General features: G+C 44.0%; 1 protein-coding gene across 1 annotated transcript in view; it reads left to right on the top strand.

Moving 5' to 3' along the window:
- The window catches only part of PARD3 (par-3 family cell polarity regulator), a gene marked incomplete at its 5' end in the record, with an annotated part of 523,272 nt that extends 508,081 nt beyond the window's left edge, over window positions 1–15,191 (top strand). Inside the window, 2 exons of the mRNA XM_079699052.1 lie at window positions 7,406–7,533; window positions 14,741–15,191. Of these exons, the coding sequence (XP_079555178.1) occupies window positions 7,406–7,533; window positions 14,741–15,137 (525 nt within the window). The 3' untranslated portion in view covers window positions 15,138–15,191. The remainder of the gene's footprint in view (window positions 1–7,405; window positions 7,534–14,740) is intronic.
- Window positions 15,192–15,756: the final 565 nt, after the last annotated feature.

Here is a 15,756-nt window from a genome sequence, read left to right as displayed (position 1 = left end):
CAACAGATTTAATACGTATGAAAATCTCATTGTCCTCTGCAACAATATCACTATTAATAATATTTAGTTTATTTTTCTAGATGATCAAGGAAACTGTGTTATTCCCGTGTAGCAACAGGATGGAATTATGTTCATCTACTTCTTTTTTTATTTATTTATTTATTTATTTATTTATTTTTAAATTTTATTTTTTTTTATTAGTTTCTGCTTTATAACAAAGTGAATCAGTCATACATATACATCTGTCCCACATCCCCTCCCTCATGCATCTCCCTACTTCTGTTGTTTGGCTTAATGACTCAACCTAGTCCTGCTAGGTTTCCTAAAGCAGGCTTCTTTTGTGTTGCAGGGTAAACATCCTTAACTGTGTGTATTTGCACAAAGGTGCTGAAAGGAAGAAAGAGGCCAGTGGCAACCTGAAGGGATAAACAGCCGCTGCATATGGAAATGGTTCTCACACCCCGTAACTCTAGCAGCCCAGGCCCTCCAAGGGCTTTTCACTCCTCGTCCAGCCCAGGAGGGGCAGTGTCGTGCCATTTTACTTTACCAGGGAAAGTGGATTATCTAACCAGCATGTTTTAGTCCGTAATGAATCATTTAACTCACCAAATTTCTTGAGTGTTGATTATGTTCTGTTATTGTGTTTGGTTCTGGAAAACAAAGAAAGAATGCCCTTAGGATCCTACAGTGGAGCTGATACAAAGGAAAGGCATGCTTTTACAATCTTGAGAGGAGGATGCAGGGACTGTTGAACACAGAGAAACCACACCCAAATTGATTGTGGGTGGGCACAAAAAAGCTTGAAAGAACACCTCTTTGAAGCTGGAAAATATTTTAAATATATAACTTTGAGAAACAGAGGAATCTATCTTTGGGAACTAAAATTAATTGGAATTATTTCTGGTTAGTTATCTACATACAAGATCTCCAGGTTTGTTGGAGGCTAAATGAGCATTTCCTCCTTCTTAGCTCTAGCAGTTTTGTGCTAGGAGATGTGGCAACCATTTGGTATCCATTAGGTTTCTTTATAAGTTTTTTTTAATGCGGGGCATGAATATTTTGGCACATGTTTCTATGTTATCTGCTTAATATGAGCAATCATGTTGGGAAAAAAATGTTTGGGAATGTCTTGTACGTTAGGAAACTCGACTACTGAAGGTCATAGGCCAAATTATTGTATATCAAAATGCTGTAGCAACTTCAGATGGACAACTTGGCTTGTATGATCATTTCCTGTGATGATTGAGTGGGGAATTATTTGGATGACAGGCTGATTACCTTGGGAATGGAATAATTTCTTAAATTGTGGGTCAGAAGTTGACCTTCTCCATTTATTTATTCATTCATTCATTCATTCATTCATTTATCAAACAATTGGGATCTTGCTGTGTACTCTCCATTCTACAGATCGTGTAAATGAGTGTAAAGTGACTGTAATTCTACTCAGTGTATTAATTTTCATACAGATTCTCATTGTTGCCTTATGAAGAGCGGCTCAGTTGTTCAAAATGTAACGTAGCCTATAGTTTTTATTATCTGTTTTACAAAATGAGCTTTAAATATCTTGGTATCTTGATTCTTTTCCCATATGTATTCTGACCTTGAAAGATAACTGTGTTTGGAAAGGATGAGGCCATGATCTCACCCACTGGAATTATTTGTAATCACTTTAGTGTTAAGGAACCACAAGCCCATCTTCAAGCTGTGTGTACAGCTTAGACCATATTCATTGAAACTGTCCTGCTTGTCAGAAATGCCCACACATGAAGTGCAGTCAGATGTATCATTTAGAAAAATATCCAAGCCAATGGCTTTACATACAGAGAGAGATGCTGCAGAAAATTCTTCCAAGGGGCCCTTTTCAACTTATCCATTTTCAGAATGTTCTCTCTACTCTAGCAGAACAGTACACACCTGTTCCTGGGCTTCTGTTCAAAATAATGGTTTGGGCCTGAGGGAGCTGATTTGTGACACAAAAGGTCCTTCCATGAGCAGAGGCCCAGGACATTTTCTTAGCTCCATAACGGAAGTGAATTCTCTCCCAAGCTGAGTAAAAGAAGAAGAAGAAAAAGGAACTTCCTCCCCCAAAGCAGTGCCAGGTGCAGCATAAATAAAGCAGCAAGTTGCTGTAAATCTTTCTTAAGATAATGGAACAATAGCTGAGGTTAGGGTTATTATCACAGAGCTCAGATATGGACAGGACTTAGTGTTGCTTTTAAAAGAATTAAATTGCAGGCTGCAGACCTAAGTACAATATGCTGTTAAAACTTTACAGATACCTGAGTGTTGCCCACAAGCAGACATACTGGCTGAGACTGTTGATGGATGGGATAATGGAGCTTTTAATAGCCGTATTGCTAAATCCTTTCCATCCTGGGTGGGTAGTGACTGAAAGTAGTTCAGTCCTTCAGAGAGAAAATTGATCCTCCACGATATGAATATCCTGTTCTCCCCCAAGCTTTCTTCCTAGCTGTCTGTCCTTAAACAAATTAAAAAAAAAAAAATCTGTCCCTTTCTCCATTTTCCTGCCTTGGACTTTTAACGACCCCCGCTTTCCCATTTAGGTTCTTGCCTGCTTTAGTAAGAGGGCCAGTCACACTGCACAGCCATCCTGCAACCCTAGACTGCCTTCCCTGGACCTGGGGTATTTGAGGAGATGATGCTTCTCTTTTTGTCTTCCTTTTTTTAAGACTTCAGAGGTATCCGCTGTCATTTCCTCCTAATGGGCCTCCACGCCTGGACTCAAGAAATACCTTCTTAGTTGATAACCTTGCTGTGTGTAGTGTTACTCCAGTTCCAATTGGGTGGCAATCACCTCTCTTGAAAATCCACTTGGAGGAAACCATTCTTGCAGCAAAGGGGTGCCCTTTAGTTATGGCAAGGGTGTCTCTGTGCTGCTGCAGAATAGACCCTTTTCTTGGAGTCCCATGACCCACCCTCCCAGCCAAAGCCTCCATGACCCGCAGGCTGTTCTACCCACAGAACCCTCCAGTGGTGAAGTGCATGAGGCTGCCTGCCACCCATCAGTGAGGGACACTGGAGGGCTGCTCCTTTATTTTCAACCTACTTGCTGATTAAGGTGGGAAAATAGATCCAAACCCTGGTTGGGAAAGATGAGAAGAAGACAAATAGCATGTTAAGACCAAAACACATATTTATAAAATCTTGATGAGGGAAATTGGTATGTGTGGCACTTTTTCAACCATTACTCACATCATTAGTAGCAATTAAGCTTTTCAACATTCAGAACCCAGAGTTCAATCGATAGCTGTGTAAGTACAGTGTGTGATGGGTAGAGGGGAGGGCAGGGAGGACAGGATCTAGAGACAAAAGTTAACTTTATTTGGATTAGAGGTTGGCAGTAAGTCCTCTATAGAAAACCATTACCAATATTAGCAATGGCCACTTTTAAACAGAGTAAACAACTTACACTCTTAACATGGTTAAGTGACTATTTGTTATCAGAATGTGGAATTCATACTAGGATTGCAGTGCATTTGAATTGCTAAAATAAGGACTTTAAATCTCAAGGGATATCATTGTTCTTTGTTTTATCATTATCATCATCTTCATCATAGGTTTTCATCCAAAGCACAGAAACTTCTTGTATTTTACTTTTGTTTTCTCTACATGCCCTGGACATATGTGAAGATTTGAAATTTTTTATTATTCATAATTTAAGTAGAAAACCCACCCTAAATTCTCATTCATAAGACTATTACATATATGTGTATGTGTGAATATATACAAGTGCACACACACATATGCATACATGCTCTTTTTCTTATCTATATGAAGAAAAATTAGATTATTTAAACAGTATTAAATATTAATAAAACTAATGAATTTTATTTCATAAGAGACACACATACACTTTTATACGAAGCTCTAAAAGTCTTATAATACCACCTAGTTCAAATTAGTACTGAAACTTTGTACAGTATACATTTATTTTTGTTCTTTCTTTAGTCTATTAACAGTTTGGGTTTTGTATTTTTATTTTTTGTATTGTCTATTTTTATTTTGGAAAAATAAGGATGATTTTTACTTAATGGAGCGAAATGCATAAGGACTTAATTTAGTGAAACACTGTACAGAAGATATTTTCAATATTTTGTTCTACATTAGTGATACCAAAACTGTTCGGCTTTCGAAGCTTTATGTAATTTTTTATATAATATAAATCGTATCTCTTCATAATCACAGTAAAGACCAGTACTTTGCAGCTCATTTACAAAAGCAGCCTGCATCATTTTCACTTGTGGTTTTAAACATAAGCCATGAAGACAGTCACGTATCGTGGTTCTCCAGTGTATTGTATAAGAGATAATCATGTATATACTTCTGTCTTATAACCTCTGTCATTATTATGGCCTTGGCAACCTGGGCTATTTTTTTACTTAAAAGGTAGCTGCTTGTCACCAATTTCATCACAAACAAGGCCAGGGTTATTTATAATTTTCACTCTTAAAGCTGAGCTATTGCCTTGCTGTCTGGTGAATCTCTGGAATCATGACAATTATGTGTTCCCTGCGTGTTTCCCTGTATAGATGTTGCTTTGTTGTTGTAGTTGCTGATGCTGTTTTATCTGAAAACATGCCCTTCTCTCTGGGGTTAAACCTGATCTCTTTCTTCATTTCTATCTTTATTTTTGTGATTTTGGACTCTAGATACATTATTCTATTTTTGCTGTAGGGATAAAAACCACAAAACCACAGTATCTTAAAGTTGGGGCTGTCGGTGGTAAGACTGTTCCCACAATTTACGTTTTTATGAGATCTTCATTGAAATCATGAATCAGGTTATTTTTGATTCAGGCCAAGTAGAAAACTTGACAGGACGACCTTCTCTCATTGTTGCTCTGGACCCGTCATGCACACAATCTTTCTTGAAATCTGCGGCCCAGTCAACTTTCGTCCTAAAAATAAGGGTGATTCTTTCTTTCTTTTCTTTTTTTTTTTGGCTGCATGGTGTCTTCGTTGCTGCACACAGGCTTTCTGGCTTTCTCTAGTTGCAGCGAGTGGGGGCTACTCTTCGTTGAGGTGCGCGGGCTCTAGAGCTCAGGCTCAGTAGTTGTGGCGCACGGGCTTTGTTGCTCCGCGGCATGTGGGCTCTTCCCTGACCAGGGATCGAACCCACGTACCCTGCATTGGCAGGTGGATTCTTAACCACTGTGCCACCAGGGAAGCCCTGGTGATTCTTTCTAATAACCTACTCTTTTGCATGCTCTGAAAAGAGAAAGAGAGTAAAATATTAATAGTAAGGCTGAGGTTTGTATTTCATCAGAGTGAGCAAACAGAATGAAATATGTCAGTTTGCTGATTCCAAACTCATCCCCTCATTCTGTCTTCAGATCCCATGATAATTGCATTACTGGGGTTCATCCAGACCCAACCAGATGTGCCACTGATAAATAGTATCAGAAAATGCACAGTAGCGGAGGCAAAAGCCCTTCAGCTTTTTTTTTTTTTTTCCTCCGTCAGAATCAAATTTTCAGGCCTCTGGGAGAAACAACTTTCTACAAGACCTTGCATTTTCTTTTCACAGCTCCACAAGCAGCATGTCACAGAACGGCGTGAGCTTGAAAAGCTGGTTACTAAATCCTGCAGCAGAATGCCAGGCCTTTCAAGACTGTTTGACACATGTGTGTAGCTTGGACTGGGTGTAAAGGAAAGGAAAATGGGGTTCTTTTTGAAGGCGTATTTCCTTGCTTCACTTTCCCCGTCCAGTGGCCCTTCCCCGGGCTCCCCACTGATAAGAGGTCAGCTCAGTGCTGTTTGGGGCCAGCCTCATCAAGGGTCATGGAAGAAACTGTCTGTCTCCTTAATGTTGCTGATGAACAATTGATTCATGCTCTGTTTGTATAAGCAGAGCTCACTCGGCAATGTGTTTTCGTTGCTGAAGGCACCACTCATGTTATTTGAACGGTGTTGTGGAGTGGGTCTCCGCACACACATTTGTTCCAAGGCGTGTGGTTATAAACATCCACTAGTAGAGACTGGGGTATTGTAAAGCCTAATCTCTTCACCCATTATTTTTGTATCAGGATATTTTTAATATGCTCGCTGATGATGCACATATGCTTTGAAATTTTGTCCTGCATATTGCCTCATCATTGCTTACCAACATATGGGATATGCTAGCTAGGCAGAAAGGGGACAATAGAGATTGCGTTCTTTCTCTTTGCACAAAAGCCAACCAGAGGAGCCACTCTTTAAGGAACAAACCCACGTGTTATCTTACCAAATGAATGCTGAGACTCAGAAAATGATTATTGAGCCCAAGTCTCTCATTGGCTTTCAACTCTAAAAGAAAATCAATAACTTGTTTATAACAGACAGTCTTCATTCAGAATAAGCCTATTGCACAATGTTGCATAACACAAAGGGGGCAGAGGTCGGCGAGCACTAAAAAGGATTACTTAAGAGCGACTGCCATTGACGCTATGATCAACCATTGTCAGCTGTTTTGTAAAGTTAGAGGCATCGTTGTCTATTTTGCGTGGAGCTACTTTCAAAAGGCCAGATCTCGAAGGTGAGCTAAACGCTGATGGTGAGAAGCTAAAGCATCCACAGGGGCCCAGCATCATATATCACCCAGTATCTGGTTTTGGTCAGTGGCAACCATGAGCAGATGACCTGCTGACCAAAGTATTTAGCCAGAGGATGGAAAATTTCCCTGTAGCCTATAATTAACCTAGGTAAAAATGCCATATCCTCATAACTAAGGCAAAATGTATTATTTCATAACCAATTCCAGTAGCTGTTACCTTGCAGATTCATTCTTTGAATAAGTGTTTCTTGTTCACATGTGGCTGCCATCCGTGGATTGGAGGACCTGTACGTGGTGAACTCTGCCTAGTTTCAACTAATCTTGGTTCAAAATTTAGCTGTTATCCTTTAATAAAAGGGGGATCCACTACATTGTATCCTACTGCTAGAGTAAAATACATAACTACTGAAAAGATTCACCAGCATGGCCAACTTTCAAGTGTGTACCCTTGGACTTTCCCACTGTTGTGAATTATTGTAGCAAATTTTTATATTTTTTGGCATTGACTTCTAGATTTCTGAGCAGCCTGACTCCCCTGTATTTGCTGTATATACAAGGGATGTAAACTAGTGTCTAATGTCAGCATTTACCAAACCTCACTTAGGCAGACTAGAAAGGTGGACGTCTCAATTTTAAACCATTCTAAAGCCGTAATTAAAATTTAGGATGATGGGGTATTTGGGGCTCACGAGATCAATGAGACGCCTCTTGAGAAAATTGCACTTGATTTTTAAGACATTCACGGAAGTTGCGAATTGTTTCTGAGTCAGTCTGTGAGAATGGAAATAGTCACCGGTCCTGTGATATTCGTAATTCCTTTCTCGTGACTCGTGTTGCGTTTTCCCTCCCGCAGCCCAACTCCAGGCCGTCGGCGCAGAGCGGCCGGCACTCGGTGTCGGTGGAGGTGCAGATGCAGCGGCAACGGCAGGAAGAACGCGAGAGCTTCCAGCAGGCCCAGCGCCAGTACAGCTCCCTGCCCCGGTACGAGCGCCCCACCCCCACCCCCCGCGCGTCGCCATCCTCCCCGTCCTTGTCCCTTGGGAAATCCCTCCTCCTCAGTGCACTGTCTTCTCCAATAACGAAGACCTGCACATAGACGGTGGGAATCATCGCTTACTTAGAGGCCACCTTACCACGTGGCAGGGAGACCCGGAGGGAGGTGTTTCAGGAGATGGCCACACCTTCACCGGACAGCTCCCTCACTGGACCTGAAGTGGCTTGATCCACGAGGACTGGGCTTAGGGGTCAGACCTGGGTTCTGGTACAATAAGTCCCCTACATATGAACGAGTTCCATTCTGAGAGCACGTTTGTAAGTCCAATTTCTTCATAAGTCCAACAAAGGTAGCCTAGGTACCCAACTAACACAATCAGCTACGTAGTACTGCACTGTAATAGGTTTAGAATACTTTTCACACACATAATACCTAAAAAACAAAGACAAAAAGTAAACATCTTTAATCTTACAGTACAGTACCTTGAAAAGTACAGTAGTACAATAGCTGGCATCCAGGGGCTGGCATCGAGGGAACAGGTGAGAAGAGGTACGGACTGGAGGAGGGAGAGGAGGTGGGAGATGGTAGAGCGGAGGGGTCGTCAGCAAGAGGAGACGGAGGGCAGGCTGCCATTTCCCTCACGTCTGACGTGGATGGCACAGGTTCTGGTTCCTTGCTGGAACCAGACGCAGGTTCACATCTTTGAAAGTTCTCAACTTGAAGGTTCGTAGGTAGGGGACTTACTGTGTTGGTTCTGCGACCTCCCATGGGGCTGGAGACAGATTCCTCAACGGAGAAATGAAAAGAGAACTTTGACTTTGCTCAGCTCAGGGGTAACTAGGATAAATGATATCTTGTAAATCTAGAGTTCTCCAAAAGGATAGGTGCTAAACGCTCCAGGCACCATATATAGGGGGCATCACTGGTCCCAAACCCGCCTCTCTTGCCGTCCTGCCATCCCTGCTTCTGCTCAGTGTTGAACCTCGGAGAGTCCTGGGATGTCCACCTGCCTAGCTGGTGGCTGAGCCAGAAGGGTTTCCCTGCCGGGCTCCCCACGTGGAGGCCCCTCTGCCCCAGGGCTTCTCTGCCAAAGGCCTGGAGAGCCCTCAGGTAACGGCGCCCTAAGACGTTGAAATAATAGCCATTTTCCATCTAAGTATTGTAAATAATGAAAGTGTTTAAAAGCATTCAGCTTTCCAGACTTCCCCAAAGAAGTCACTCCTATCATCCCAATTCTTACAGGCGTTTGTACGGAACACGATTTCAAAACCAGGTGACAAAAACATTTTGGGTGGAAAACGGTCTACTTACCACGTTGATATCAAGTAGACCATTTTGAATTTGGGGGAAAACAGTGCTGGGGTGGGGCAAATTTGACCGACTGATATAAAAGTGATCCTGATTCTAATAAAGGTGAGTCCTTTTCATGTTAAATAATCACCGTAACAGCCCTGGGGGACTTCACTGCACTGACCCGGGTCAGCCACGCCCACGTGGGTGTGAGTGCAGCTCTGTACCAGGAGGGGCACTGCCTAGTGTGGGAACTTGAGCACTCAGCTGTCCTCTCTCAATCCGTAAAGCTGTGTCTCCTGTGACTACGGAAGTCTCCCTTCTTTTACATAGGAGCATAACTAACAGTTATTTAGCCCACTCTAGGCAAAAGTCATTGAAGTTTAGGTCTAGACAAGACCTTGGAGGGCACATCTTACAAGAAGACAACTCAGAGAAATTAAGGTACGCCCCTTAAGGTCACACACTAGTATGTAATTCCATCAGAATTCAAACCCCACCCTGCCCAACCCCTGACCCTAAACCACTATTTTGTAATGCTCATTGCTACCGAGGGCTTTGGTGCTCACACTTGGAATGTGAGCCGATATGGATATAAAGGTCTCTGTGCTCTGCTGCCCTTAGCACTTGGGGGAAGGCCACCGCCTGAATCACCCCAGAGCATCAAATGGGCAACACTTCAAGGGTTACACAAAAAGCTTCTCCTGTGTAAGTTCCCTTCTTGCGGCCTGTCGGCTTGCCTTCCATCAGAAAGACGAGCGTGATGATGGGGATGACCTGACACGCGTGGTGTGGCCCTGCCGTCCCAGCCACGCAGTGGCCATCATGCATCACGGCCCACGCAGATGGTGTTGTCCGCGCAGGGGCTGTGATCTTATCTTATTGGCAAAAGGTTTGGCTTCTTATATTTTAGTTGTGTTTGAGAGTATTTATAAGAATTGGAGGAGAGCTCTCATAAGATGTGTGTAAGAAGAAAGTGAGATGGGAAATGGCCAGGACTAGGGAAGGGAAGGAGGAGGGATAGGGGTGGGAGGGCCTGGTGGGAGGAGAGACTCCGGGGCCCCATCCTCGGGAAGAGGACCAGAGAGAGGCAGGTGCACCGGATGCCTCCTGCTCACCTTCCAAAGTCGCTCAGTTCTCCACACGGATCCTTTCATCCTGGCGCCCCTCTCCATCTCCACTCCTGACCCTCTCCAGCTCTCCCTTCCTCTGTGCTTCTCTCCCTCCTCTCCCCCTGAAGCACAGGTAGAAGCACCTGTAATTCCATGGACCAGAGGCTTGCTGCTGCTGGGACTATTGCTGTCAGTTAGTGTTTCCCTAAAGAACCAGAACTTTCCCTCTGGTCATTTATAACTCCCTTACTATTAGCCATTTTATTCTGTATGGATAGGAGAAAAGTAGAAATCTTAAAACTAAAGAGCTGGGTGAGTTTAGGTGAGTGGGGCTGGTCGGCCTGTACATCACATTCACTTCTTTTAGAGAGTACAGTTGGGGGGGTTAATTTGCATATAACTTATTGTCAGCCCTCCGTATCCATGGTTCCATCCACGACTCTTCTGTATCCATGGATTCAACCAACCACAGACCCTGTCGTCCTGAGGTATTTACTCTTGGAAAATATCCATGTATAAGTGGATCCATGCAGTTGAAACCCATGCGGTTCAATGGTCAACTGTAATTCCTCAACGTGCATCTCTGAGTGAGGGAATTAGGAATGCAGGGCCTTGCACACAGCTTGGTTCCTTGCAGGGAACCTCACTCAGCCAGGGGCTGGAGATCGGAGGGGGGCTGTGACCCTCACGAGCTGGAGGCGAATCCCCGTTTCTGACATGTGATATTCCTCAAAGACACTTGACCCCAGCTCTTCGGATGTGGACAATTAGCGGACTTCGGTCTAAGCAAGTTGCTGTGGCATTTGATACCAAAACGATTTCACGCACACACAAAGGGTTCAGTGGCAAAGTGGAGCATAAAAGAAAACAAATGGTCGAGACTCTGTATCAGGCGCGCTAGGTGAGGTGGTTTGAATTAGAGGGATGTATACGCACCAGAGGGGTTTGTAAATTCTCACTGTGATTAAGGAAACCTATAGGCAGAATTCAGGTTGCACCGTGAAATGTCAGTAAGAAACACTAGCCAGGTGGTAACACGAGATCGGGTGAAAGGGGACACGAGTGGCCACACACTTAATTCTCAGTCAGAGGGGGATTTCTTTTTTATTCCTAAATTAGTTTTCATTTTTCTGTTTTACTTTCTTTTTTTAAATCCTTTTAAAAATGCCTAGCTTAGTTCCTTAGTATCCAAAAGGCAGCTCTAAATCTGAGTAGTAGAAAAGTATGTTGGGTCATAGTCACTGATAGAAAAACATACTCAAGATTCTTTGTTGAATGCTTTTCTTTACCTTTCCTCTGCATCTTTCCTCCTGCCATTGGTGGCTTCTTGCTCATCCACCTTGCTTCCCGGCTTTGTCTCCACGCCCTGACTCGGTCTCCCCAACAGGCCCGTTTATTACGTGTCTCGACTGCCTCTCACCTTGTCAGCTGTGGTCTGTCTTTCTTCATCCCTGTGTGTCCTCCTCAGCGCAGTGACTGACGGCTTTCCTCAGGCTCTGGGGCTTTGCTGGGTGTCCTGTGCATGACAGTGGTCTTCAGGCATCATCACTACGAGGCAGTTATTGCCACACCAGGGTCCGTGCTTTGGGTCGACTCACGAGTCTCCAGTGAGTGCATTCCAGGACCCAACAAACCTGCGTGTTGACTGTAAAGACATATTGGAAGGAATGATGCTTTGTGGCTCCTGTGGTTATTCGTGGCCTTTGAGCAACGCTGGGGCAGTGGAAAGCTTGCTTCTGATTCTAACTCTGGGACGTGTTTGTGACTTGCTTCCCCGAGTGAGGGTTCTCCAGTTAGTCTTTGGTGCCTTCCTCTGCTCCCTGATCTCTACCAACCCTTCAGACAAAGGACAGAAAGCTGAACTTCTTGTTTATTTTTTTCCCTTGGTCAGAAAGATGCCCTCCCAAACCCAGAGCCTAATGATTGGAGGCCAAGTCCTTGAAAGTCACCCAGTAGTGAACCATGTACTGTATGCCACACTTTTGTGAGCATTTTATGTCTGTGATTTCATTTATTTCTCCCCAGAACCCTATGAGATTAGAGATTATGCCTGTTTCACAGATGATGCACCTTGGGCCCAGGGAGGATAACCCTCCCAGGCTCACACAGCCACACGCGCAGACTAAGGGCTGGATCTGTGTCCGCGGGACACCCAGCCTCTCTCACACTGTGCTCCGTGCCTGTGTGCCTCATCTTCCAGTGGAGGAAACTGTCTGTCTGCTGCTTTCTTGTGTTTCTCTACAACCTGATCATTTCTTGTCCTCTTCTTTAATCAAGAGCTTGTTGCTACGCTAGCTTCCTTTCTGAGGAAGCATGTGTGTGTGTGTGTGTGTGTATGTGTGTGTACGTGTGTCCATGCATCCATGTGTACGTATCTGTGTGTATGTACTTTCCTCAAGTGTCTTACTTCGAACCTCAGGGAGGTTTTTTTCCTTCTCTCTAAACTGCTTAATTTGAAGAAAATTTTACCTTCAAGAAATTCTTTCTCCCACATTGTCATAATTTCCATTCTGAACAAACCGTTAGTGAATTCTCCGTGTGTTTGAATACAAAAAGACTCTGTTTTCCTGGACTGATTCAAAATGCAACTTCCGGTACGTGATTACGTGGAGCAAAGCCTCCAGCATCATGGAGTTGGAGATGGGGATGGACAGGGCTAGTGGATCCCCGTGGACCAAGGATGAAGAAGCCTATTTCTGGTTATCCTTAAACTGATAACTGACCTGTGAAGGAATCCCGCGTTGTTGCTGTAACATCAGTAGCAAGTTGGTTGTTTTAATTAAAGTTTCAGGATTAATGTCAAATCCCTTGCTTCCATGCTGGCACTTTCCATCATTCATTGCTCTGAGCAGATTAATTTATGACTCTTTAAGTGAAGGTAATCAGTGCTTTAGGCAAATAAACTGTTCCATCAAATATAAGGATCCTTGCCTGGGCTGATTGTACACATGGCCCAATTCCCATTAAAAGGATGGACACACTGTAGGCTGTTCAGTTAATCAGAGTCATATCCAGGGAGGATTCTGGACAGTAGTTCATCTTTCTTATTGAAAATACCCTTGACTACATTTTAGGTCCTATGGAAAATGGGCAGATTTTATCCCAGACCATGTGGACGGCACTTCTGAATGTTCAGGGATGCAAATGGCTTCATTCCTGTGGGAGACCCAGTGCTGCATAGACCTTATTCTTCCTCTACTGGTCTTTCTGAACACTCTGTCATGTTGTGTGTGTCGATGGGAAAAGCTGAACAATACGTACTGACACCGAATGATTTTCTTATTGATAAATGGAGCAATATATTTTGTTTTATGGCTCAATTCTCGCTCCTTCTCTTCCATTTTTAAGGCAAAAAAAATTAGGGCATGTCTTCCTTCCTGGCACAAAATTGTTTTACTTTATCATAGCCAATCTTATTGTAAATTCATAAAAGCATCTAGAGACTTGATAGTAAATTAAAGATGTTTCAAAACAATAATATTTCCTGAAAATGATGTGCAACTTTATTGCATAAGGGATAAGAAGCTGAAATGTCTATAGGACTCTGATTTATTTCCCCATCCTGGGGTGAGAGAAAATGAATTGAGTAAGTTACCCTGGGCTTGGGTAAGGATACCATGGGCAGGAAAATAGTGCTTTCTCCACACACGTCCAGGTTCTGCAATCTTGACGAGCATGTATTCCGAAGGGTGTCAGTTGCTCACATATACAACTCAAAAGCCGGGGCTTTAAGGGACTGCCTGTTGCATTTTTAATCATAAAGCAGTCTAGACTTAAATCTTTCATAACTGAACTCAAATCGGAATCCATCACACGTACTTCATATTAGCTAGCGTCTCTGGCACGATGGTGGTAGCTGTGTAAAATATTTGTTTGGCTTGTTTAGAATTGAATTGTAACGTTCTAAAGCGAGAAATTATTGCTGGTGTAGAAGCTGCCAAATCGCTAATACCCCTAACAGCATTCTGCCAATGAGTCTAAACTGCAGGAGATATTGTCACCCTGAGCAGAACAGATAGCACCACCCAGACACAGAAGGAGGACCCTGTTTCTGAGTAGCTGCAGAATCTGTTAGCTGTCTCTCCTGTGTAGCCGTTGTTTGTGCAGACTTGTCTCAGAGTTGAACTTGCCAGGGACAGTCACGTTTTCATTGTCCCGCCCCTATCACAGTGTCTGGCACGTGACTGGAACCAAATACAGTAAGTCCCCTACATTCAAACGAGTTCCCTTCCAAGAGCATGTTCGTAAGTCCAACAAAGTTACCCTAGGTACCCAACTCACACAGTCAGCTATATAGTACTATACTGTAATCGTTTTATAATACTTTCCACACAAATAGTACATTAAAAAAACAAACCAACCCCCAAAGCAAAGAAAACATGTTTAGTCTTATAGTACAGTACTTGAAAAGTACAGTAGTACCAGCTACAACACTGCTGCTTTTACGCTTTCTTCCGGACATCCTGGGCCTGAAATGAAGATACTGTACTACTGTACTCTACACAGTACTGTACATAAAGTACACAAAAGCACAACCGTTTGTACAGGATGCACACACGTGACAATGTACGCCAGACACGTGAAGTAACTTTCCGTGATTGGACATGCGAACGCACGTTCGCATGTTTGAAAGTTCACAACTTGAAGGTTCGTATGTATGGGACTTATTGTAATATTTGTTGGGATATAGAAGTGCTATTTTGGCTCAACCCTGACCCCTCACTCCGTCCTTCCATCTCTCTCCCTCCCCTTTTCCCAGCCCTCACACTCACCTTTGGGCTTTGCTTTCTAGGCAAAGTAGGAAAAATGCCAGCTCGGTCTCCCAGGATTCTTGGGAGCAGAACTACTCCCCTGGGGAAGGCTTCCAGAGTGCCAAGGAGAACCCCAGGTATTCCAGCTACCAAGGCTCCCGGAACGGCTACCTGGGCGGGCACGGCTTCAACGCCAGGGTCATGCTGGAGACCCAGGAGCTCCTCCGCCAGGAGCAGAGGCGGAAAGAGCAGCAGATGAAGAAGCAGCCCCCTCCCCCCGAGGGGCTCAACAACTATGACTCATATAAGAAAGTCCAGGACCCCAGTCACATCCCCCCCAAGGGGCCCTTCCGGCAGGACGTTCCCCCCTCCCCTTCTCAGGTCGCCAGGCTGAACAGACTCCAGACTCCGGAGAAAGGGAGACCCTTCTATTCCTGAGCAGGAGGAGAGCAGACTCTTCGTGTCACGCAATAAAGGACATTTTCCTATGAAGACTTGTATTTCGGGAGTTTTTTTGAAACCTCGGTGGTAGTATGGAATACTTCTGTTGCTGGTATTAGTGCCTTTAAGCAGTGTGGGCAACTCGATGGAAGGCCTTAATGTCTCTGCCACTGTGTCCCAAGTGTCTGTTTCATGGAAGGATTTCCCGCCATCTGACAATCACCTGTTTGAGGCATCCTACGCTCTGCATCTCTCAGGTACTGGGAATCTGGCCCAGCCCGGGAGACGTCGTGGCTTCGTGTTACCGCCCCGTACAGCTTGTGGCAACAGATTACCCTGAAGTCAAGGGTGACGTTGATCCCTCTTTTTTCCCCTTAAGTTTCTTGGGTGAGGTGACATCTCCATCTCTGGTGGATGAAAGTGGGTGACATACACCAGAAACTGGGACTCCGTGGTACTTCCCAGCACAGTCATTTTTAATCCTTTGTAACCAGTATGGTTTCCCTGTTCTTTCTCAGCCCCTTGCGACAAGAAAGTTCCTTCATCTAAAAGAAGCTAAGCCATATTCCAACACTGTCTGTTTATCAGGGGGGGTCCTTTTGTAACTGCCTTATAA

Source organism: Hyperoodon ampullatus, assembly GCF_949752795.1.
Source record: "Hyperoodon ampullatus genome assembly, chromosome: 3".
NCBI classification, from domain to species: Eukaryota; Metazoa; Chordata; class Mammalia; order Artiodactyla; family Ziphiidae; genus Hyperoodon; species Hyperoodon ampullatus.
This window is presented reverse-complemented; position numbering and strand designations above follow the sequence as displayed.